Source organism: Anopheles merus, chromosome 3L (genome assembly GCF_017562075.2).
Source record: "Anopheles merus strain MAF chromosome 3L, AmerM5.1, whole genome shotgun sequence".
Classification (NCBI taxonomy): domain Eukaryota; kingdom Metazoa; phylum Arthropoda; class Insecta; order Diptera; family Culicidae; genus Anopheles; species Anopheles merus.
The window spans coordinates 12,047,575-12,071,615 of NC_054085.1; the positions used below are offsets into that span (position 1 = coordinate 12,047,575).

A 24,041-nucleotide genomic window follows, 5' to 3' on the forward strand; every position below is an offset into this window, starting at 1 on the left:
AATTTCTCACTCGATGAGAAGGAGCCAGCGGAGCGCTGTTTGGCTGGGCTGGGAAAAGCCATGAGCCATGATTAGGATGATTTGCACTCGCTCGATGCGCTGGATTAATCGTAGCTTCTGGGCCGTTCTAGGGCCGAGAAAGGAACGAGCTGCTGCAATCAACTAAAATCAACAATTTTCCCATGAATTTGGGAGAATCTGCTACCGCGCATGGAAGGTGCTTGTGTTTGGACAATGCGGAAAATTGCTAAAAACAACAATAGCGAGTTCCGTTTCCTAGTTTTGTTTCTCACGATACACTCACATTCTGGCACTTGAGTTTATTTTTTTATAAAGGGCACAATATGAAAAAATAAACGCATATTGCAGGCGAAAGCAAATACTCCAAGCTCCAATGACAGTACGGCGCGCTGCTGAACAACTAAACCGCCATTGATTTGAAATATCAACAAAAGTGTCGTTTTGTTCCTCCTTTTTTTTTAAAAAAAAAAGGGGCACCCAACCGAATGATTCCCTGTCTCCGCTTTGAAATTGTGGGGTGGGTGTCGTTGTCAAAATCTAAACAATCCATTGTTAGCACGCAAACGCAAACACTACACCGCACCATTTGCGTACAATTACGGAGTGCTTCGGTGTCGAGGTTTGGTGTAATTATTACGTACATAGAAGCGCGCACATACACCCCTTTGGATGGGCGCCTCAAGGGAAAGGAGCGCCTAACCTTAGCGTGGACTCTAAACGGATGATGATGTCATATACACACACCCTTGTAAGAGCGGGACATTACCGAAACGGTTCTCAAATACGCCAGGGATGATTTCCTTTCTGCCCTCTCGCGTTGAAGTGGTGGATGGTTTTTATTTTCTTTGTATGGACAAAAAAACCATAATACTAGGTTTGTTTGTTTAGATGACTGTGTGAAAGGTGATTGTTGCAACTCGATTTGACGACACTGCACCATTGCCAGGGGGGGGAAAGCAATCGTTATTTGTGCTTGTGTTTGCTTATGGGAGAGGGTGAACTGTGCGCTTTCTAGTTCGGGTGTCGCGTCGCGGGAGTTATAGAAAATGGGAAAGTGAAAATTGAATTTTTAATTTACATTTATTTTTTATTATGAACCGTTAGTCGAGATTGAGCTGAAAGGACTGATGAATGGAGACATAATTCAAAAATAAAATTTAAAATTAGGAAGAATTATTACAAAAAGTTGAAAGAGTAGATCGCTGTCTCTCTGATGGTAAGGTAACTGTACCAGTTTTCGGCAGTGTACCTATTTTCGACAGGGTAGCTAAAACCGGGAAATTCTGCACAAATGCGGTAATTTTTTTTCACAAAACACAATTTTGTAGTGAAAGTGTACTTATTTCTTATTCACATACGAAGCTTCAAACCATTTCATTGTGTATTTTCAAAATATTAAATAAATTGTGTTTTTTTTCGGCAGATTTGCTGTCAGTCAATAGTTGGGCAGGTTTTGTGATTAAGAGAACCAGAACAGTAAAACAATGAAAAAGTGGAGTATATTAAAGTTTTTATGTTAATTTAATTTATTCTAGCTTGTTCAGAATTTTAAAATCACGATAAACAAGTTATTTTTCACTTTAAATGCTGCCGAAAATAGGTACACAGTAAATGTTCATTTTTGACAGCTCAATGTTGTGGGATGCTGCCGAAACTCTGAACAATAACAAACCTTGGATTTTGTTGAATATTACTTTAAAACTTGATAAGGCCACTACAATGCGTATGTCAACACATAATAAAACCTTTCTTGTATCAAATATCACCAATTTCACAATAAATGATGGAATATAAAAATAGGAGCAAAACCAATTTTTGCATTTTCACGAATATTTGTGAAAAGGGGCTTTGAAACGACAAATAAAAAATAGCATAACGTATTACGATAGTTTATCAACCAAAATAGTATCACTTTCATTAAAAAATAAAAAAATATAGGTGTATGAGCAGTTTTTGTGAAACTTCTGCGCCAGCCTGCCGAAAACTGGTACAGTTGCCCTATTATTCATTGTAAATATAATTTTAAAATACTTCATATAATATAATTGGATGATAATATAATTGGAACATCAATATTTCCTTATATATATACTGAATAATTATTCAACTTTCTTCATTCTGCATCGTTGGTTCGATTCTCAACTTAACTCTGGTAATAATCAGTAATGAAAATAAACCTTATTAAGATGTTTAAACCCCTAAGACAATAGATCCTTTTTTATAGGGTTTTGCGTGATTGAACAAATATTTAGATTATGTTTAAATTACTTTTACATTTTTTCAAAACTGCTACAAATACTTCCCTAATTTATTTATCACGACTTTAGTTGTTCCACGACCAAATTGTTCAATCAATTTCTTGCTTTAAGCCTGTTTTCTGAATATGTTTGTGTAATTTTTCCATTATTTTGACAATTATCTGAATATTTTTCAATTTCTCTCAAGATATTTTGAATATTGCTAGTTTTTATTGCTATTTTTAGCTCAGGTTGGTTCTTAAAAATGTGATAACTATCAACAATATTTACGAAATGTTGTTAACTCTTGGAGAATCTGTGTAGTGTAGTCATTTTTACAGTAATTAGCAACAGTAATTGACAAATTACGGAAATTCGCGAGCCGCAAGTGGCTCTTTCCACTTAATATTTTTATTTCATTTTTATTTCATTCTCCAACTGAATGCTCTACAAGCATTTTGAAATAAATTAGGCATTTTCGGTTGAAAAATATGACGACCACTGGGGTAAAACAATACAGCATACTAAAAGTGAGAGCATCAGTTTAACTTTCACCAGTTTTTCGTATTATATTCGTTATTATATTAGTTTTTGCATCAATCTAAGCCCCGTTGCCTTTAACCGGGTAACGCTTTAAACTGGTCAAGTGCAACAGGCAAACGAAAAAAGAAAGAAAGCTCCCACAGCATAAGCTATCATTTTCCAAGCCAATCGCGAGCAATGCTGCAGAAATAACATGCCACCACCAGCAGTGCAGTGGTTCAACAATGTCAGTCATTGGCAATTGCGGTTGATTGACTGGCTGCTGACTGGGCTGCCGGCAGTTTAAATTGCTATACAAGTGCAGTGGAAGGACCTGGAGAACCACAAAAGGCTGTCTTTAAACTCGTTGAACTTTCAGCGCGTTGAGCTAGTTTCCAATGGTAGCTAAATAAATCGATACGATTGTTGTACGGTGCGCTGATGATAAGAAGCGACCGAGCTACCGCGAATCGGGATACGAAATCGGGATAGAATTTTCCGCTCGTCATTCCCAGCACCAGCAGCAGCACCAGCGAACGTCAGCAGAACAATAGCCGTGAAATCCTAAACAAACATACAAACTCATGGTGGTGGGTACTTGAAAGTACAAAAAGCCTATCCCCCGCGCCCATCCCACGGTAGGATAGATACAATTATGAGAAACCCTTCCCCCCCGGTGAAGGCACACAAACGTGTTGAAGAGAAATTGAAAATATGATATTTATCGCATCATTTCTTTTAATAATATACCATTACAAAATTCATCATCACCTTGTTTGCGCCAATCGTCTACGGGTGTGTGTTTTTGTGTGGTTGGAATCTTTCTCAGGCCCCGGGTCCCAAGAATCCTTGTTTCGATTTACCCCCAATAATTACCCCCCCCAAACGGGACGAGCGCATCATTGCGCGCTGCGATAATGTTTCAAACAATCTGTGCCCATTTATTCAACAACCTGCACAACCAGCAACCGAGACAGGTTCGACAGCGGTAGCGCCGTCATCGTTAGCTGGCGCTGGTGCTGGGCTCTGGTACCGAGGGTGCAAGATATAATTATGTTTTTAACACGTTGCCCTTCCTACTGTATCATTACTTGGGGGTCGGATCGCACACGGGCAGCCTAAATCTTTGTGGCCTTCAACTGGGGAAGATTACTATTTGAGGTTGTTTGGGGGGGATGTCTTTCGATAGCTGCTGTAGCGGTGGCTTATGGAAGCTTATTATCTTAGTGTGTTGTTTTTGCTACCTTGTGTCTTACACCAGAATAATCACACCGAATTACTCAATTACTTAATTCTTTTAAAAGTTTTATATTGTATCGTGTCCAAAAGTTTGATATCCTCAAATTCTTGAATGATCTATTCCTCATAAAATACGTTGATTCATAGCAATAAGTATAATAAGTTGAAACACAGCCAAAAACGATTCTGAAGATTCTGTTTAAGTACTTATTTAAATCCTTGTTTAACTAAAAACTCGAAGGAAAGGATATTAGATACATTGAAACATGGACTTTAGGTATAATATTGATATCAGAACGATCAGTGATATCAGAAAGATCAAGAAAGATCAAGGCTAATGTGTTGCATTTTAGGACTAACCAGGTACTGAGTCTCTTTTTAGGAATGAAATACCCTAAATAGGTATTTTAGGTATTTCAACCCTTGTTGAAATACCTAAATTGAGTATTTTTACATATATAAGGCTTCTGGCATGTTTAAACTTTTTTTTGAAGATTCATCCGGCCCGGAGTATGAGTTGTCCGGAGTTGCCCGGAGTCGTTCGAAGTCGTCCGGAGTCTTCCGGGGTCTTCCGGAGTCGTCCGCGACGTCTTCTGGAGTCGCACGAAGTCGTTAGGAATCGTTCGGAGTCGGTCGGAGTCATTCGGAGCCGTACGTAATCGTCCGGAGTGTTCCGGAGTCGTCCGGAGTCGCACGAAGTTGGTCGGAGTCGTTAGGAGTCGTTCAAAGTCGTTCGGGGTCATTCGGAGTCGTACGTAGTCGTCCGGAGTCGACCGGAGTAAACCGGAGTGAGACTCATTGGGAGTCGTCCAGAGTCGATCGAAGTCGACCGGAATCGGAGTCGGTCAAAGTTAACAGGAGCCATCCGATGCAATGTGCTTGTGATCAGGCATTTCAATTCGTTGTGTTTTTTTGTCTTTCACTTTGCGCGTGTACTTCGTATACAGCAGTGGCGCGTTAAACGGTGGGCGGACTGAGCGGCCGCCAGGGGCCCCGGCGATCTAGGGGGCCCCGTCATTGTGGATGTTCGACTTCGTATCGCATCTACCCCCCCCCCCCCCCCCCCTGGATGGGACTTTTATCATCTATTTCAAAAAGACTTATTTGTAATTAATTCATTTTTCCCATCGCTTCACTGACTACATTTTGTCGAGGGCCCCGAACTGCAGAAAACCGGGGCCCCATAGTAGTCAGGTTCTAAGAACTCTGCCGATACTTGCACCAAAGTCGCAAGCAAAGAACGCTGCGACACGCGCGCACAGCTCAAATCAATACCTCATCATCGTTGGCGCAAAGTATTGGGCTGAGCGAGAAACCTTCAATTTTTGCTGGTGTGGGTGGCCTGTGCACGAGACACCCAAACCCAAAACCACGCAGAGCAACTTGCTGCTAAAATGGAATGCACAGAACGCTGCGCTTAACTACCTCCGAAAACGCGTTACACAACATAAGCATACAACACACCCAAACAAAAATTTAAAGGCCCCGAAACACAATATCAATACACCGACTCGTAGCCGGTAAAATTAGCAGGAAAAATTGACTAACATCAAGCAAGCAACGGAGCTCCAGTGGGTAGAGGTTTCATTCGAGAAACGATTCCATCGATATCGATGTGTGCGCTTTTCAATTTGGCTTGGATGAAACGTGCCTGTGCTTGTCTGGGGGCCCCTTTGCAGATGTGTGCCGAAAACAGACAGCTGTTTTCACGCGAAAAATGGTATTCACATCTCAAGCCTGAGATCGTGGAGCGTGCCTGCTTTTAACCCAAAACCTAAAATTTTCACGCGGGGCCCTACTCAACTTTTGTGGTCAACTGACAAATAGGGGAAATCGGGAAGGGGTGGTATTCATATGTCCAAAAAGGATCTGGGCCATGTTAATATTAAAATGATGTTTTATCACTATTTAGATACAACTTTTTACGTGAAGACAAGATAAAAAACCGTTACAGCTATACTGAAGCCAAAACTCAAAGGTGGTTTACGGGGCCCCAACGATTATGTGGACTCTTCGATGAAGGGGCCCCGTCGGTAAGGGCCCCCGTCGGTAAGGGCCCCCGTCAATAAGGGGCCCCGTGCATATGGTGTCTTGGGGTGGATGGTCCGTGCTCGAGCTCACCAAAAAAAACGCGGAGACACTTGCTGCTAAAATCCAATGCACGGAACACAGAACAGCGCTGCGTTTAACCACAAAGAAAACCCGTTGAAACAGCCACAATCACAAATCATACACAGACAAAAATTTAAAGGCCCCTAAACAAAATTTCAATACACCGGCTCGTAGCCGGAGAAATTCGCAGGAAAAATTGACACCAAGCTCGCGTTGCTTTAAAAAGTCTAGGAAGGTCGTTTGGTCAACGGTGCTTCAGTGGGTTGAGGTTTCATTCGAGAAATGGTTAAATCGATGTCATTGTGTGCGCTCTTGACTGGGATGAACCGTCTTGTTCTTTTATACGGGGCCCCTGCTACCGCTTTGCGATTGTGTGCCGAAAGCAGACAGCTGTTTCACACGAAAAATGGTATTCACATTCCTGGCCTGGGATAGTGGATTGTGTGTGTCTTTTAATGCAAAAACTAAAATTTTCATTCTTGATCCTAATCGAACACATCAAATTTGTGGACCGAAGAGAAGGGGAAATGGGAAAGGTTTCAGCTAGAAGGAAGGGGGGGGGGGGGGGTATAAAAATACTCAAGGAACCTATGGACCATGTTCATTATATATGGTTTTTATCGACTATTTAAATTTTTGTGAATACAACAAGACCAAAAACCGTTACAGCTGCATCTACATACAGCCATATACAGCCATAATACGAAGAACAATCTCCATTGCCTCGGCCATTTGGGGGCCCCGTTGATGATCCCGTCGATTGAGGGGCCCCTTCCATTTGGTGTTGTCAACCCAATATACCCCCATTTTCCCTCCGGGGGTTATGTTTACAATCAGATTTACTATTACTACCAGACCTATCAGAAGCATATTTATTTTATTTATCAGAAGCATTTTACTATCAGAAGCAGAAAACATTTGTCTTTTTAACATGTGCAATATTTTTACCATAGTTGGATGCGCAGAACGCTGCGATACATGCCCACAGCTCAAAACAATATCATTTCATCATCGTTGGCCCAAAGCGTTGGATCAAATGCATTGAACGCTACGCACGATTTGGGTAAAGCGAAAATTCGTTACAAGAGATACCTCACGCAAACTACAAGGACATACGACATTAAAAGGATCCGAAACCGATCTCAACACAACGGTTCGTAGCCGTAGAAATTAGCAAGAAAAATTGGCTGACACCAAGCACGCTCTTTTTATCTGTTGAGGTTTCATTCAAGAAACGATACCGATGTCGATGTGTGCGCTCTTTAATTTGGCCTGTGTCTATGTTATCACGCAAAAACTAAGAACTCGTGCCCCGGCTATCTTTTGGGGACTGGACGAAGTGATGGTGGAAAAGCAAGCTGTTGAAGGGTTTGGGTCAAATTTGGAAGGGTCGACGGAAAGGAAATATCGATATGAATGATCGCGTAAAATTTGAACTAATTAAGCTGTCGACAGCGGTCGGCAAAGTCCGGCCCGCCACAATATGCAGTCAGGCCCGAGAAAATATTTGCCCGATTTTGAAAGATAGGAAGATCCTATTTATTAAAAAGTAACTGAACATATTTTAATATGACCATTCATATAGTTAAACTCTTCCAAATTTGATCACCATAACATGGATTGTCGGACCAATCAATATGGTCAAATTTGAGGAGAAATTAGAAAATAGAAACGAATAATTCCATAAAAACCTGACTGTTGATTTTACGAGAACAATGGTTACACACTATTGATTTTTAAGGATGCAACGATTTTCTAGGAGTATTTTTTAAGGAAATGCGCTATCAATTTGTCTGACCTGGCCTTACTTGTCCGTGGCCTCATAATAGTACTGAACGATTGTACGTTTGTCTCGATAATTTTTCAGCTGTTAAGGTTTTTGTATCATCTTCAGATATATCCTGAAACAAATTTGCAACATGGAAGGAAGGGTACATTGAGAAGCGATATTGCGATTTTGCTTAATTTTTTGGAACTTTTTATGACTTTTGCACACTATGCTGCTGACTCTTAATTGAAGAATCTTTGCAATTAATTTTAATAATTGTAAGTTTATAAAACGAATTTGAAACTTGCTTGGATGATATAATAATTTAAGAAAAACAACAATATAACCAATCGCATTGTTTAATATCATAAACCAGTTATTTTGTGAATTAACTGTAATAATATAATAATGTATGTGTAGAAGAAAAAACTGAATTCTCCTGGCCCTCTACGATCGATCATTTAGAAAGCAACTGATCTAAAGCAGTGGTCTCCAATCTGTGGTCCGCGGATCACTTGAGACAAACATACTGCAATACAGGGTATTTCCAGTTACTTTCGAATGAAAATATTGTTTTTCCCACGTGCAAAAAGTTATCGCTGTGACCGATTGAAAATGAAGTGGCCGTAATTCGAAGCAAGACGGTTCTTCAGTATTCATTGTAAAGGTAAACACCAACCTAAAAGCAAACTATTGTTTTCATGTTATGCTCACGATGACGATTTTAAATCAAATCGTCCGTACTATGAAACACGAGCTGGAAACTGTAAAGTAGGAAAGAAAATATCGTTTAGAACCATCGTTCTCGTCAATAAAAGACAAACGTAACTAGCTTAGCGAAAACGATAACTTTCCGACCTTTAACTTCTTTTGAGTATAAATAAAACCAACTCCGATCATGGCAGGTCAGATTTGTTCGGATTGTCAGGATAGGACTAAGCCCATCCATCATCTATCGACTTCTCATTTAAGGAGTTTACTTATGTCCTCCTACCCAACCCTACCAGCATTAAACGGCTTTGAAGGCATTCAGAAGGCATTTAAGGCCTTAGTCGCCTTAGAAGGCGAATAAAGATTTCAACCGAAACTTTTACGGCTGTAACGGGTTCTCTTCGAAATCTTTCAACTTTTTGATTCAAGGAGAACAGATAGCTTACCGCCATCTTAGCTTGTTTATATACTGAATTTGCACCTGTACCAAAGTAACTGCCAAATAGAGCAGTGACAACGCTTTTGGTTCCGAACCGAGAAAGCGTGTGTTCAAATCCAGATTTTTATGATCTTTTTTCTGCGTTTATTTCTTTTTAAATTATTTTTTTCTTACTATAATTACTTTAAACAAAATTTATGTGAAGCGAAATTAAAATAATACCTTTTTAAAAAAACATAATAATTACACTATGTTCACCGTTCATTATCAGGATGGGAGAAATATGTATCTCATTTTTCCTTTTATTTTAGTTATCGAAATGAGTTTGGTATATTATCACCTTTCAATGAGTTGGTCTTTAACAACCGAATAATGTAGACCATCTTTAATAAAGTGAAATAGCTCAGAGCTTAACGCAAGAGATCATAACACGTAAATCGTGCTATCGAATCTCACGCTCATATCTGGGAACAATACAACAGTGCAGTGCTGAAGACGCTTGTAAGGTTTTCTTTTGACAGTTGCAATTTCAAATTTCAAATTAAAAGCGAAATTTTTCATTGACATATTTCAAAGGCATTTAATTACTGCTAAATGCACTGCTGATCGCCTTCAATTCGCCGGCGATTACAAGGCGATTAGAAGGCATTTAACGGAAATTTGCGGGTAGGGAAGGCAAGCCCTCTAAACTCCAACGTCCTAAAGGTTTTTATGATCGCCTAGACGATCAAGTGTCGAAAGTCCGCTTCGAAACTGTATCCACAGTACCCAAAATTTGAACATACCACAAAGCCTTTCTGATATTACTGATTGTTTAGTCATTGATATCGATTAAAAATTGGCGAAAAAAAGTATAGAAATTGAGGTTTTTATTGATGCCCAGGATGGCAGTCCATCCATACAGATGTGAACTGTATTTCGTCGAAACAAGTTTGTTGATTTGGTATGCACTCACGGTTAACACAAAATTTTTGCAAGAGCAGCAAAGAGGTGTGAAGATTTTTCTCAACCAAAACGTTAATTCCGCAAGCCGAATATGCACCTAAAATTTTATCGGGGTGTCTGTAACTGCAGCAAACTTAGAAAATTTGCAGTTCATGATTCGTACACCATTTCACACCCCCCCCCCCCCCCCCCCCCCCCGTCGATGGATTTGGTAAAGGGGCCCCGTCTACCATAACGCCTAGGGCCTCGGAGAGGCTTAACCCGCCACTGGTATACAGGGCTTTGTTTCGAAGCCAACCGATACCAGACGACTCCGGACGACTTCAGGCGACTCCGAAAGCCTCATGATAACTCCGACTCCGAACGACTCCGGGCAATTTCGTGCAATTCCGGGCGATTCCGGATTTTGCTAGGCGAACCTACGTTCCGGAGTCGGTTCTGGAATTATCGGAATTGGATCGGAGTCGATTTCAGATTTTTGCCAACTTAACCCATGACTAGTCAGGACCATTCTATGAATTGATGTTGATAATAGTACTCGCAGAAGAAGCTGTTTCTTTATTAGTTTCTCCGATTTATGCCGTAGGTATTGGATTTATTGGTATAAACTCTGATAACTTAGTTTACACAAGAACCTAGGAAGAATCTAGATAGATACGTTCTATTCGTTCTATAGATACGTTCTTACGATTGAGAAAACATCCCACCAAACTTTTAAACTTCTTTCAACACGGAACCCATGAAAAGCTTCCCCTCTTGCACGAAAATTCTCAAAAGCTAAACAAAGACACGGCTACAACCACAACACAACACTAACAACCCGAGGCAATTGCCTTTTGTCACCCGAGCTGTCCAAAAGAACTGGAGTTTGTTTTGATTTGATTACGGGTCTGCTGCAGCACCATGAAAATGGAACCCAGATAAGGTGTTTTTAATGTAACAAAAATATTCCCTTCGCAATGCAAGCAAATTATAGCCTCAGCCTTTTGCCCCAAGGACATCTGACTCGCTCTTACACACGAGCGCTCAAGACGCACTTCCCGGCTCAGTGAGAAAATCGCAAAACAAAACGCCAGCTGCCATTTGTTTGGCACGCCACCTCGAGGACTTGCATGGGAATGTGCTGACACGGTAGCATTTTAGGGTGCAGGCGCACCCAACAACATAATCAAGACATACGTTTTGGCTCCTTTTGCACAACGCAAAGAAGTCAAGCGGCTTGAATGGGTGTGTGTCTGTGTTTGCACTTTCACGAACACGGTCGATGGAGGGATATTTGCAAATGGCAAGACAAAACGCAACAATGCAAACGCACGCCGGAAGCTGACCAAACGCCCCTAAAACGCCCCATAAACCGTCTAATTATTGTCCATTAGCTTGTGGTGCTAACAAAAGAGAGGGGAGGGTTTGCATTAGTTTTTGCAACATTTCGCAAGGAATTCCGTGTGCTTCAGTTGCCCTTGAAAGGAAGCGGTGAGTTGAAATGGCAAAGAAAATTGTATGAATGGAGAGCAAAAGCTGGAGAAAAGAATGTGATTATTGATGCAATTGATCGGTCATGCAAATTAAATGGAGTTATTTGCTACATGGACTACATTCGTTGAATCTTATTTACGTAATGAAAATCTAACTCGTATTTAAACAATAAAGCTTTTTTATACAAAAATCAGACACATCATTTAGTTAAGAAAAACAAAGAAATTCTATAAACAAATCAACAAACATAAAACTCATTCAAAAACAAATCAAAAACACAAACTCAATGCAAAACGATTGCAAATTAAAAGAAAAGAGAAACAAAATGCAAAAGCGCAAAAGCAGCAAAGGCAACAAAAGGAGCCTTTAAGAAATGAGCTCAAATGAAAGAATACACTGACAAAAGATGACACTCAAACAATGGTCGCTTAACGAGCGTCTCGTTCACGCTCGATCACGTTCGCGAATGTGGCAGCAAGGTGTTGAAAAAAAAAGGAAAGAAAAAGAATACACCGCAACACAGAGGAATGGAATAAGCACACATACACATACACATTACCTTAAAGGCGGTACTTTTGAGGGGAGCCAAGACGGCCGCCCGCCACTGGGAGGCATAAGAAAGGGAAGGGAAAAAAGAAACACCACCAAGGAGCAACAATAACGGCGCATTCATTACTGGTTATTTATTTGAAGTTATTTATTATTTTCTTGTTATTTAAATTCATAAACCTCCTCCGCACACCTCTCATACACTTCCTCCGTCAGTCGGCTGTTGTCTTGTTTTGCCCTCTCCTCCTTTTTGTCGACTTTGCATTAACAAGAGTCGTCATCTGTTTCGCACATCAGTGAGTATCATCACACTAATGCAAATGCACTTCGGTTGCAGTTTTCGAGCGACCTTCGCAATGCGTCACTGTGGTGACACTGGACGGCGTGGGAAGTGGGTAGGGTTTTGCAAGGAGCGTGTCTATGACATCTCTATCGTCTCTCACAACCGCAGGCAAATTAGATGTCTAATCAACTTGATCGCAGCGAAGATTGTTACCTCCAATTTTATTGCAGTTCTCGGGTCCAAAGTCTTTGTTTCTGAAGCAAAGTTAACATTCTTTTGGTTTGGTGCGGCCTTCAGAAGGCTGTAACTAATTAGTATATACATTACTGTAGGCTGTTGAAATTGGTATATGACGATTGACCATTAGAAATAACTTTATACAAGTCCTTGATATGCTTATAGTAGTTTAGAAGACTTAAAGATGATCAAAGATGCACATAGACAGAAAGATGTCCAGATTATTCACCAATTCCAAACGGTAGAGCCTCCAATTCCAATTCTTGAATCCAACCAATCCAATCCTCCTACTTTGTACACCCAGTGAGTGATGCAATGTTGGATTAGTGTCATTAAACAGGCAAGCGTTTTAGATATCGCTAAAGATAAGACACCAAATCCAAGCGCGCGGTGGCACATGGCCGTAAATGTCTTACATCCTTCATCAGCCACCTCTATCCAAGCTCACTCCCTCCCGTTCTGCTTTCTGCAGAATCTCCATTCCAACGGACGGCAAACTAATTTGAATATTATAACAGCACAGCACACATGGAGAGTGCCGTCCGCTTCTTTTTGCAATATCCTCTTCTCTCCGGGTCGCTTCCAGCTAGCGTGAATATCCGAGTCGTACCGATCTCGACACCAACAGTGTGGCATGTGGCGAGCAGCAGCGATCGAATGCCACCGTCACCCGTCTTCCCTGGAGCAATGCGAGGAAGCTGCATACTGGCGGGTATCATATTTTAGCTTCTTGTTTTCGGGGATTATCGAATTTTTCATTTCGCTCCAGGTTTGGTGCAGATTTTTTTGCGGTGTTTTTTATGGAAGCGAAAGAACACGCTTTTGATTGTATTAGGAAAGCGCATATAGAATTCGGGACATACTGTGCAAAACAGTCCAATGATGATAAGTTTAAGATCAATACTCTAAAGCTTGTGTCTGCTTGTAGAAACATTGATCACTGACTTCTGGGCACTGAACTGATCTCACAATACACCCGCTTTATTGGTTTATGAATTTATTGAACTCATCACCCTCCCCCATGCTACGATAGGGACACTTTGCTCCCAAAGATCGACACACAAATCGTTCACTTGCGCTTTACTGCTTTACAGGCAGGGCTATCGGATTTTAAAGCATTTGCATTCTAACACACGGGTTGGCTCATCCGCGTAGTATGGATAAAGCGAAACTGTTTTTATGGAACCCTGTTTTTTGTGCATTAAACATCTCTTCAAAGCAGTATGAAGATGGTCACTGCTGCCGGAAGTGGGAGCAATATAAAGATCGGGCTCTTTTTATAGAACGGACCATTGTAGCTTGATATTATAAAGCGGATCACGAGCTAGATGATGTTTAACTCCAAAATCGGTGAGCTTTTACTTCTTTATTGACTATCATAAGATAAGATAAAGATGAAGATAAAAAGAAAGACTCCAATAACAATTCTAATAAAACTATATTTTCTTGTAATCTCTCCACGCAATATGTTCTTCTACTAATCATCTCGCTGTCCTTTTGTTCTACTTCATCCCCAGTCATCGATCTCTTCCCAGATGGACGTGTCGAAGTTTGCGCTCGACCGTAGCGCGTACCTCAACACGGCCGCTGCCGGTGCCCTCTACGATACGGCCAAATCGCAGACCAACCCGTACAGCGCCTATCTCGATCCTACCTCCGTCCTGACGAAGGCATACTTCGACTCCAAGATGTACCAGGATCGGGCCCAGGCCGCAGCAAACTACGCGTTTGACATTTCCAAAATCTACGGCACCACTGCCCAGCAACAACAGCAACAGCTCGGAAGCAGCAGTAGCACTAGCAGCGGTAGCAGTAGCCAACAGCAGCAGCAACAACAACACCAACAGCAGCAGCAGCAACAACAGCACCAACAGCATCAACAGCATCAACAGCATCAGCTTCAACAGTCACCGCATCATCTACACCATCCACTGCATCATCAGCATCAGCTCCAGAATGGTGCTGCTTCCGGGGGGCTAGACGAGCGAGAATCAACGCCCCAGCTGGGTGACGTCACGCCCGACATTAAGCCTCAGATCGTGGAACCCCTGGAGGGATCACCGCTGCACAGTCATAGCTACGGAGTGGGACTGTTGGGTGTCGGTGGTGGTGGTGCTGCTGCTGCTACTGCCAGCGGATTGTATCAGTATTCGGCCGCAGCAATGGCCGCTAGTCAAGCGGCTGCGAATGGTAGCAGTGGTGGTGGCGGCTCCAGTGGTGGCGGAGGTGGCAATAGTGGTGCTGGTGGTGGTGGAGGTGCTGCTGGCGAATATCGACGACCACTGACCGTCATCTTTTGACCCAACTCCGAGCTAATGGTTGATCGAGACTATTAAAACGATGGTTGACATTGGTCGAACCCCGCAGAAGTATACGAAAACGCTCGGATGATGCATCAAGAGAAGGGAAACAAATGCTCAAAGATTTGTTTGTTTTATTTATTCTTATAGAAGTTGTGCAATGAAGGGTTTTTTTTGCCAGAGGCTTCAAACCGAGTCTTCTAAATAGTAAAGAAAAAACAACAAAATAGACAAATTGTAGTCAAGACCATGGCTGGTCCACAAAACATTTTAAAACGAAAATAATCAAAGTATTATCTCTCTTTCTCTCTGTTCCATTGGGGGAACAATTCAATCTTAATAAACGAGTTCAGAACTGTAGGATGAAAAAAAATGCTACTGCAAGACAGACAGACCGATAGGAACGAAAGACAAGAATGATCTTATAAAATCACAAACAAAACACATTAATCAATAGCTTAAATAGTGCATCATAAGAGGAAGAAAATGAGGCAAACGTAAGAACATACTCGTACGATATGGTATGGAACGCGTGAGAGGCTTGGCGGTAAAGGTAAGGGAAATACGATTGAACGGAACGAAAAAGAAAAAAAAACAGCAGAATATGATCTATCAAACGAAAATGCAACAGAAATAAAGATAATTTTAGAAACGATAATACTTCATAAGAAAGAAAAAACAAATAATTAAGTTACAGTTGAATAAAAACAAGCGAAAAACATTTCGGAACAAATTACACTCGTGAGGCTGGTTGATTATTATTATTATTGTTCAAAAGAAAGAATTTTTCATTTGGGATTTTTCCATGATTGTTTGAACGTATTATAAATTTGTCCTATTGCTTCATATTGCTTTTTGGTGTGTAATTTACCATTTCCTATTTATTCTTCCACTGGTATGAAATGAAAAAGAAAGCAACAAACCGGTCGAATCTATGATTGCGAATGTGTCGGACCGTTCAATTTCAATTCAAATTTGACGAAATGTTGAGAGCGCCCTCTATTCGCGAGAAATCAAACCTGCTAGAACGCTGCACATGCGTTACATTATCATTTACGCCTGGTTGTATGCAATATACGGTCCTGTAACGTTTCGGTCTCGCAGCGGAAATATCGCTTGTCTCTTTTCCAATGGTGTTAGCTCTTTTTAGGCAAATATATTGAATTACAAGTAGTTTATTCACAACATATCCTATTTTGTCGCTAATAGGATAACATAACGTAACATAAGACTCAACATAACAAATTAAATTCATGAACAAGGATATGACGAGACACATGAATCAATTTGGCTATAACCCCTGTACATATTACGCTAGTACAATTTCGAACCGACAGAGAGCGTTTTTTAATTTTTTTAAAGCTAGATGTCGCTAGATGATTCTTAGATTGTTTTAGAATGCATTCGAAACCAACGAGTACGATTTAATTCAAACGTTGTTCCAAATAACTTTTGTTTGTCATCAATAAACTCAAACATTTTCATTGAAATTCGTAAACTATAGAGTATATATTGATGGATGAAGTGCCACTTTAAGTTAACGACATTTATATGTTTTGCCCGAAACAATTAATCTGAATTGAGTAATTACTTGATTTTACAACACTACTAAAGTAATGGTGCGATTGAAGCTGCATTCCCAAAAGAGTGCTTTGCTTTGACATGATGAAAAACGAAAATCAACCCATCAATTGCAAACTTCAGTTGAAACCGTTATAAAATTAGAAATAAAATAAGCATAAAAAGCAAACCCACACACCACGCGCTCACTCATTGAACACAGTACTCCAACCTGATTGTACCTAATGACCGTGCTAAATTCCTTTTCCGAATCAAATTCCCTAACATTCGAAAGAAAAACGGTTTCCTTCACACGGCCAACCCGCAAACCCACGCATGATTATGCCTTTCTTCATCGTCAAATGACGCGATTTCCACATCGTTGCTCCTGCGAGCAGAGCACGCAAAAGAAACGTTTATTCATTAGAACGAAATTTTCGTCATCTACCCGGCAGCCTAGGTGCGGCATTGCTTTGTGACAATAGAAATCTATTTTATTGACGCTCAAAATTGACAAAATTCGTGTTCGTGTCGTATGTGGTTTCGCGGAAGACAAACTCCTGTCAAATGTGATGCTATGGAGGGAGCATTGGCGCGACAAGGCAAACACCTCTTCTGAGTGCAGCAATCTATTAAAAACTCTCTTCAATTGGCTATTGTTAAATTTCGACGAAATTGCGTACCGTGATGCTTATGCGTAAATGGGCAAAATTCATGTCGCGGAAATACGCCTTTCCCTGCAGCGGTATAGAAGGACGCTCTGTCGTGGAATTCAATTGGAAAAGAAGGCGCGTAGATGCTACCGCCAAGCCTGTTCAACGGAAATCTTTTATAAAGCAATTGTGAAATCCATTTCTACAGCCGAGCTGTGGTTATTCTTCTGGATCAGTGGTCGGAAATTGTGTAGGCATCGTAGAGTGATAAAATGGCGAACTGCATTATTGTTTGATAATTTTATTCCATTTTTGACAGTTTGGCAGCTAGCCAATGTTTCGTAAATTGTTGAGTGTATCGTAGAAAAATCAATATAATTTATCTTTTCACTATCTTTTGCATGCTAAATTCATCATACCGATACCATCTACAAGAACAGATATGATATCAGCCACCTTTTCCTAACAATCTTGAGCACTAGTATAGTAATCTATACTCAAACAAAATGGAAAGAAGGCATGGTGGACAACATGGCATTATAATAACTATTTGGATTATTTTACTTTACTTTCTAGGACTATCCAGCTGAGGTAATAAACAAGTCACTGAAAACCAAACCCATTAAAAGTACAGGCATGGCCGACAACAGTTTGTTGTGCCAAAGAAGCAGAAGAATTACAAAGGATATTTTTACTCTCTTTCACAAGCTCTAGTGATAAGTGCCTTCAAAATGTCACTGTCAATGTCATAAACAAAATCTGACTGAAACAAAATCCATGTCAGCGTCACATACTCAATTGTGATGACCAGAGGTGATACTCAAAACGATTGATGTGACCAATACATATTTCGTGACATTTTTGCGATCATCGCTTGGTCAGTCACTTAGTCTTCACTTTTTTACTGTGATCAGTTCTGCAAAATGACAATATCAAGTCAGCGTCACGAGCGCTGCTTTGATCATCTTGAGGCTCAACTTTGTCTCACAGTTGGTGCGACCATGATATGCTTCGCCACATTTTGTGCAACTAACTCTTGGTCAGTCACTTGGTCGTAACATATTCTGTCGGTGATTATCACAATAGTCATGGGAGATATGCGGTACTTGCGAGTGGTTCCAAGAAACAAAATTAGCATGGTTTCTCGCAGACACAGCGAGAAAGAATTCTCATTTTGCTACTTGGGACCACACACCAAGTATATTCCAAGTATATCGTGATTATCTTTGGGAGAAAATGTCGTGACCAAGTGAGTGCTCAAGAGTTGGGTGCTAAACAAAATGCCAACAAGCATGTGACTGGTCCTCCAACTGTTTGAGTCTCACCTTTGATCATCTCAGTTGTGTACGTGAGCTGATTTGAGCTTCGTTTCAGTCATGAGTGTTGGTGACTGAAACAGTGGCATTTGGCAGCACTGTTCACAGCCAGAAAAAAAATATGATTGTGCTTGCGCCGGCATTAAACTCAGCTTGTCAGTCAGAGTATTGCGTTTGACTCAAGCATTCGCATGTCGCGTTCGGCATACCATGACGCATTTCCATTGAGTATCAGCAATGGGTATCAAGCAACCACGGATATGTTCATTATTTTCGTTGGTGAGCATCTCGTGATGCTCATGACATTTGGCAGCACTGCTAGTGATAATATGAGCTATAAATCTACTCAAAAATATAGTACTAAACATATCACTTAGTATATCAGGTTACCCACAGAACAGGAATCGAGCTACACTTTTAGTACAGTAAACTAAGGTGTATTATGTATACCGCAGTATGATTACTAGTTATAAAAATAATTCTTCATGACCCAAAGCATTACAATGTTGAAACAAAAACAAAGTTAAGGAATGCAATGTTCTGCATCACTACAGCACTATTATTTCATTAATTTGATCTGTTCCACTAACAAAATTGTTCGAAGGATCATCACGACATCATGATCATCAATGTTTTTACATAAACATATTAATGATTATACTCACTTACATTTTGTATTGCTAATGTCGCTCCTCTAACAACACATCTCTCAATCGTGTACTTCAAATAAAATTGCCAACCACTGCTCTAGGCGCTGTCGTCTGCCAAACCACACAACAGCCGTGCAAGCAACATCGATCTCCTCGCGACATCTTTTTCCGGTCAATCGAGCCTCCGAGGACGTCCGAGCGCGACACGCACATCATGGACACAAACCACCAACCCCTTCCGAAAAAAGACGTTACCGTTTTCCTGATTGAATAACAATGATGTCTTCCTGTTTTTCCTCCAGCCAGACCATGGCACAATATTCTAGAAGGTACACGCTATAGACACACCAATCCTCCCACAGCAAGCGCGAAAAGGTACGAAAACAGACAAGAGTGTCCCTCCGTGATGGGTACGTCATCAAATTAGCGCATTTTCTCCACCGTGCTCAGTTTCGGGTGGTGCTGTGCAAAAGGTGCTGTTTCCTTACCTTCCCCCGTCCAGACAAACACCTCCCAGGGCAATAGAATCTGAATAAATGTTAGCTTGCAGAAAAGGTTCAAACCAAAACCGCGCTCTCACTCTCTCTCTCTCTCGTTTGTGTCTCCTTCTAAGCCGACTGTTCCAAGTACGCCTGGTGTGTGAGTGTGTTGCAGCATTCCCAACCAAACACGTTCTCGATGACACCTTTCGGCTGGAAAGGATGAGGGACATCAGCCCCAAGCCCAGCACAGCACCAAGTGAAACGTCTCCGACGATGCGGACAATGTTTTTGTTATCAGAATAACACAGTGAAGCCATTTGTTTTCGAATAATGGACATTATTCTCTATTATTCCCTTTTTATAGCACACCTTACCTCGCATCCCGGCCCACCGCTTGGTGCACCACAAACATTGGGCGTACAAAATTGAGATGGAAAAACGGGACCAAACCACACACCACGACGCTCTTAGTGCTTGCGATGATAGGTTGTGATTTTACTTTGCTTGTTTCCACCGTTTTAGGAGGATGCTGATGCGGACGGCAGGGTGGGCAGTAAGCCGGTAACAAACGCATCCCTGCCGAACACAACGAGGACGATTGAAGTTTTTTTCACACTCTCTCCTCGATTCTGTGCGGCTGTGTGCGCGGTTAGACAAGAGAGTGGTTGGCCAAATGCGTCGGATACGCTCTACAAGTGCCAGGGCAGAGTGGGGCCCTCGGATGCCTCGGTTAGAAAATAGGAAACCTCAAGCATGAACATGAGCAGCGGATTAAATATACATACTCATACGCATCGACGGTCCTTCTGCCTGTCCTGCTGTCGCACACCGTGGCCAGGAGATAAAAAATGAGATCCGTTTTTCGCATACTCCCTCCCCCGAACAACACACATGTACGTCGGAACGGGGTGATTTATTTTAATCCTCCTGACTTAATAGAATTCGATTTTGTAAGACATTGCGACGACATCCGTCTCGATCGAAGGGAGTTGTTCGATTTCCGCAGATCAGTTTTCGACGCCCTCAACACCCTTTTTGTACACGGGAGAAGAATGGAAATCAAAGGTGGAACGAACGATGCTGAAGGAAGGTTTTGATTGAGCGAACAAAAGTAGGAATCAATACACACCTAATCTTATTTAGCTTTGTTCGATTGTGGTAATATTTTGCATACCTTTTTGAAAAAAGGAAAAGCAAGATACAATTGTTGGTGTGAAGGATGTTAATTTTTTTTTGTTATTCAAATTCTTGAAAAAGGTTACTATTTCCATGAAGTTCGAGCAGTTATTTCCTTAAAAGTTTCAAGCTCCCAGAGGGTGGCACAACATGTTGTACTAAATACTTGGTTACAGGATATCTTCATTCTCAATGCTTTGTAAATTTGTAAATGTAAACTACAACAACACGCCAGCCCAGAACATAGCTAGGGTTTAATAGCATAAATATAACACCGTATAAGTCGTTTTCTATAATTGAATATCGTGACAAATATTTTTCAGAGGGATAACATCGTAAAAAAGGCAGTTGTGATATACTTTTGAAGGGTTTAAGTCATGTTTAGTAACAAAGAACACTTGCACATTACAGGGTTTCCCGCGATTCCATTTTAACTTTCTTCCTCAGTAGCCTATGAGTTCTTGGACAAAATTTGACACCTGTATCAGTTGTACTAATCATGATAACCAAACAAGTGAGACAACTTAGTTTAAAAGCCTGCGCGATCAGAGACCTACACCCTGTACTAAAGTTTGTGGACGTCATATGAGCATGTTCCGGCATCTACAACATCACAGTATTAGACTACAATTAGAGCATCGCAAGAAGGCCCGGTATCGAATGGTCGACGATTCTTCGCACCTCGGGGTGTCAAAAGAAACTAAAAATGAAGACCGAGAGACAAGTGGCTACATCGTTGCATTATCTTGTCCGGGAGATCGATGCAACCCGCCAAACAGTGAAATAGTACCTGGAAAACATGAACAAATATATCAGGAAACAAAAACCGCGTCCTCCACAGGCTTCGCAGCGTCAAGCGATGGCTCCAAAATTTAATTCGATTATTTTTAACGAATTTCGGCTGAATTAGAATGGCACCCTAGTCCGTGAACCGGACCAACATCCCCCAGTTCTGTTCCATCGAAATTTTCTGGACAAACATGATCCAAAAGCTCGTTTTTGCAGATTTTTGCAAGAAAGTTTAAATAATTACCTTTCAAAGGCTGTTCAAGGAAATAAAATATCTCGCTTAGTTTATTTTTCTACAACCAGCCGAACAAATGTCATTTTTTACTGCAAACCTAACAAGAAACATGTTGAAAATCTGTAGAAAATTGAGTATGAGAAGTATGATGCGCCAAAACGACTCTAAAATGTCAATTTATGACTAGAAATGTAGCGATCTCGTTTAACAAATGTATAACTTTTTTCGTTCTTGTATTCTTTAACTTTTTCATTATTTTATGATTATTACTATTATTTTACACTTTTGATATCATTTATAGGTAGCATAATACAAATAAGTAATATTGAAGGAGACACTGGGATCCTATATGAAAAACAAATGATAAATCTGGTGAAACAATTGAAAGATTTTTAAATTAAATTTATTTATAAGATTTTTTACTAATGAGGGGTTTTACCAACCCTTTTTTCTATAACATTTTACATACGTTTAATAACTTATACATAAGTTATAACATATATTGGACATTTTACAGCCTGAAATTATGCTTCTTTAACATACACTTTCACAAGGCGCCAAAACTTTACTTCCTTTCTTATGGTCGCACTGCAAATAAGAGCTATTCTTCATTTCTTCATCCACACAACCCAGAATGCAATGACAAAAACACAGATATGTAACCCAATTTTTACAGCTTCAGATGCTGTCCATCCACCCAGCATCTTCATCCCACGCGCCCAAATACCCCCCGATACAAAAGGACGCTACGTTTTCGTTTCCCGATTATCGCTGGCAGAAAAAAAGGCTCCTTCAATCGACGCGAAAAGCCCAAAGGGCAATTTGTATGTGGTGACCAGCAAAGGAACCAAAAAAAAAACACTGCAAGTGGTACCACCGGGTCTGCTGGGAAATTCAATATATCTGTCGCCATGGGCAACAACAATGGTGGCACACACACAGGGGCACACAGAAAACCACACTAGCGGTTAGGGATGATGGTACAAAGAAGATGGAAAATCAATTCGATTTCACTTCCCCAAACCCCGCAGCGCAAAACCTCACACAATGCCATTCACAGTTTTCAAAACACAGTATTAAGGACAATATCTTCATTTGCTTGGTGGTAGGAGCAGCAACACCACCAAACACCAAACAGGAAAAAAGGATCATATCGCAGTCGGGGGACTGGTGTGGTAGTGTCTTCCTGCAATAAGTAAGGCGGGTCGCAAATGAAATCCGAGATGCTTGGCATGGGTTTTGTTCGGGACTGTTATCTTCTTATCAATTTTTTACGCCCGCTTTCACACTGACCCACCACCAGCCACTGCATAAGTGCACACGGGGGCACGTGCGGTGAGCATAAAAAGAGCGCTATAAATTTCTTTGCCGCACACTTTCCATCGGGGGCTTTGCATTTATTCACCGCCGGTTATGACCAGCGGTCGGTTTGGGTGTTCTTTTTTATTGTTTGAGATGGTGGGAAAGCCCACCTATTTGCCCACTGTTGCAGGTTTGGAAGTTTAGTACTTTATTCTTATTTATCGCTCGAGTAGTTTGTCTTTCCAGTGGTTAGGAGTATCTCCGTAGTTTGTTTGGTTTCTGTTTTGTTATTTCTTGATTGGTGCAAACAATTTTTACATTTGTTTCTTTTTTATTATTTTACTATTGCTTCTTAGTGTATCTTTACTTTTATTTGAACGCCATTGCATAATTTGTTATTTAAACTTTCATTTGTGTTATGAAGTTTAATAGCAAATATCGATTTATGATAAGTATATATAATATAATATAAATAAATGAAATGAAAAGTGACTCAAAAAATCAAGACTTTTACACAGTTTATATACCATACTTAAGAGAAGAAACTTGTTACTCAAAAAACTTTAATAAATGAATATTCTTAAACGCAAAATCGAACAAAACAACAGGAATACACACAAAATATTGCAACTCACATCTACCAATTGTTGCCAATTGAATAGAATATTATTAAATCCAAATGCTAACTAAACAATAATAATCAAGCAGTGAATTAAAAAAATAAATAAGATCACTTAAAATTATAATATGAAAAAACAAATGAGAATATACTTCAACGCAATGACTTGAACAAAACATTACAGTAGTGATGCTAATTTTTTCATTAACGGAGTTAAAAAAAATATATAAAGCTTAAAATTCAATCGATTGTTTTCAAACAATTATTTTAAGATAAAAAAAAACACACACACAAATAGCAATTGTTTAATACTGTAGCACATTACTATTGTACGTGTTCATCGTTCCCTGCTCAACATCAAATAATTCACCATTAAATGTTGCCAGCGTTTCACCTACCGATTCTAATCAATTTAAGTTT

General features: G+C 40.4%; 1 protein-coding gene across 3 annotated transcripts in view; it reads left to right on the plus strand.

Annotated features, from left to right (window-relative positions):
- LOC121599735 (transcription factor Sox-19a) overlaps positions 1-15,575 on the plus strand; it is a 54,800-nt gene extending 39,225 nt beyond the window's left edge. For all 3 annotated transcript variants that reach the window (XM_041927782.1, XM_041927783.1, XM_041927784.1), the window contains exon 6: positions 14,057-15,575. In XM_041927782.1, coding sequence (XP_041783716.1) covers positions 14,057-14,839 — 783 coding nt within the window. In that variant the 3' untranslated portion in view covers positions 14,840-15,575. The remainder of the gene's footprint in view (positions 1-14,056) is intronic.
- Positions 15,576-24,041: the final 8,466 nt, after the last annotated feature.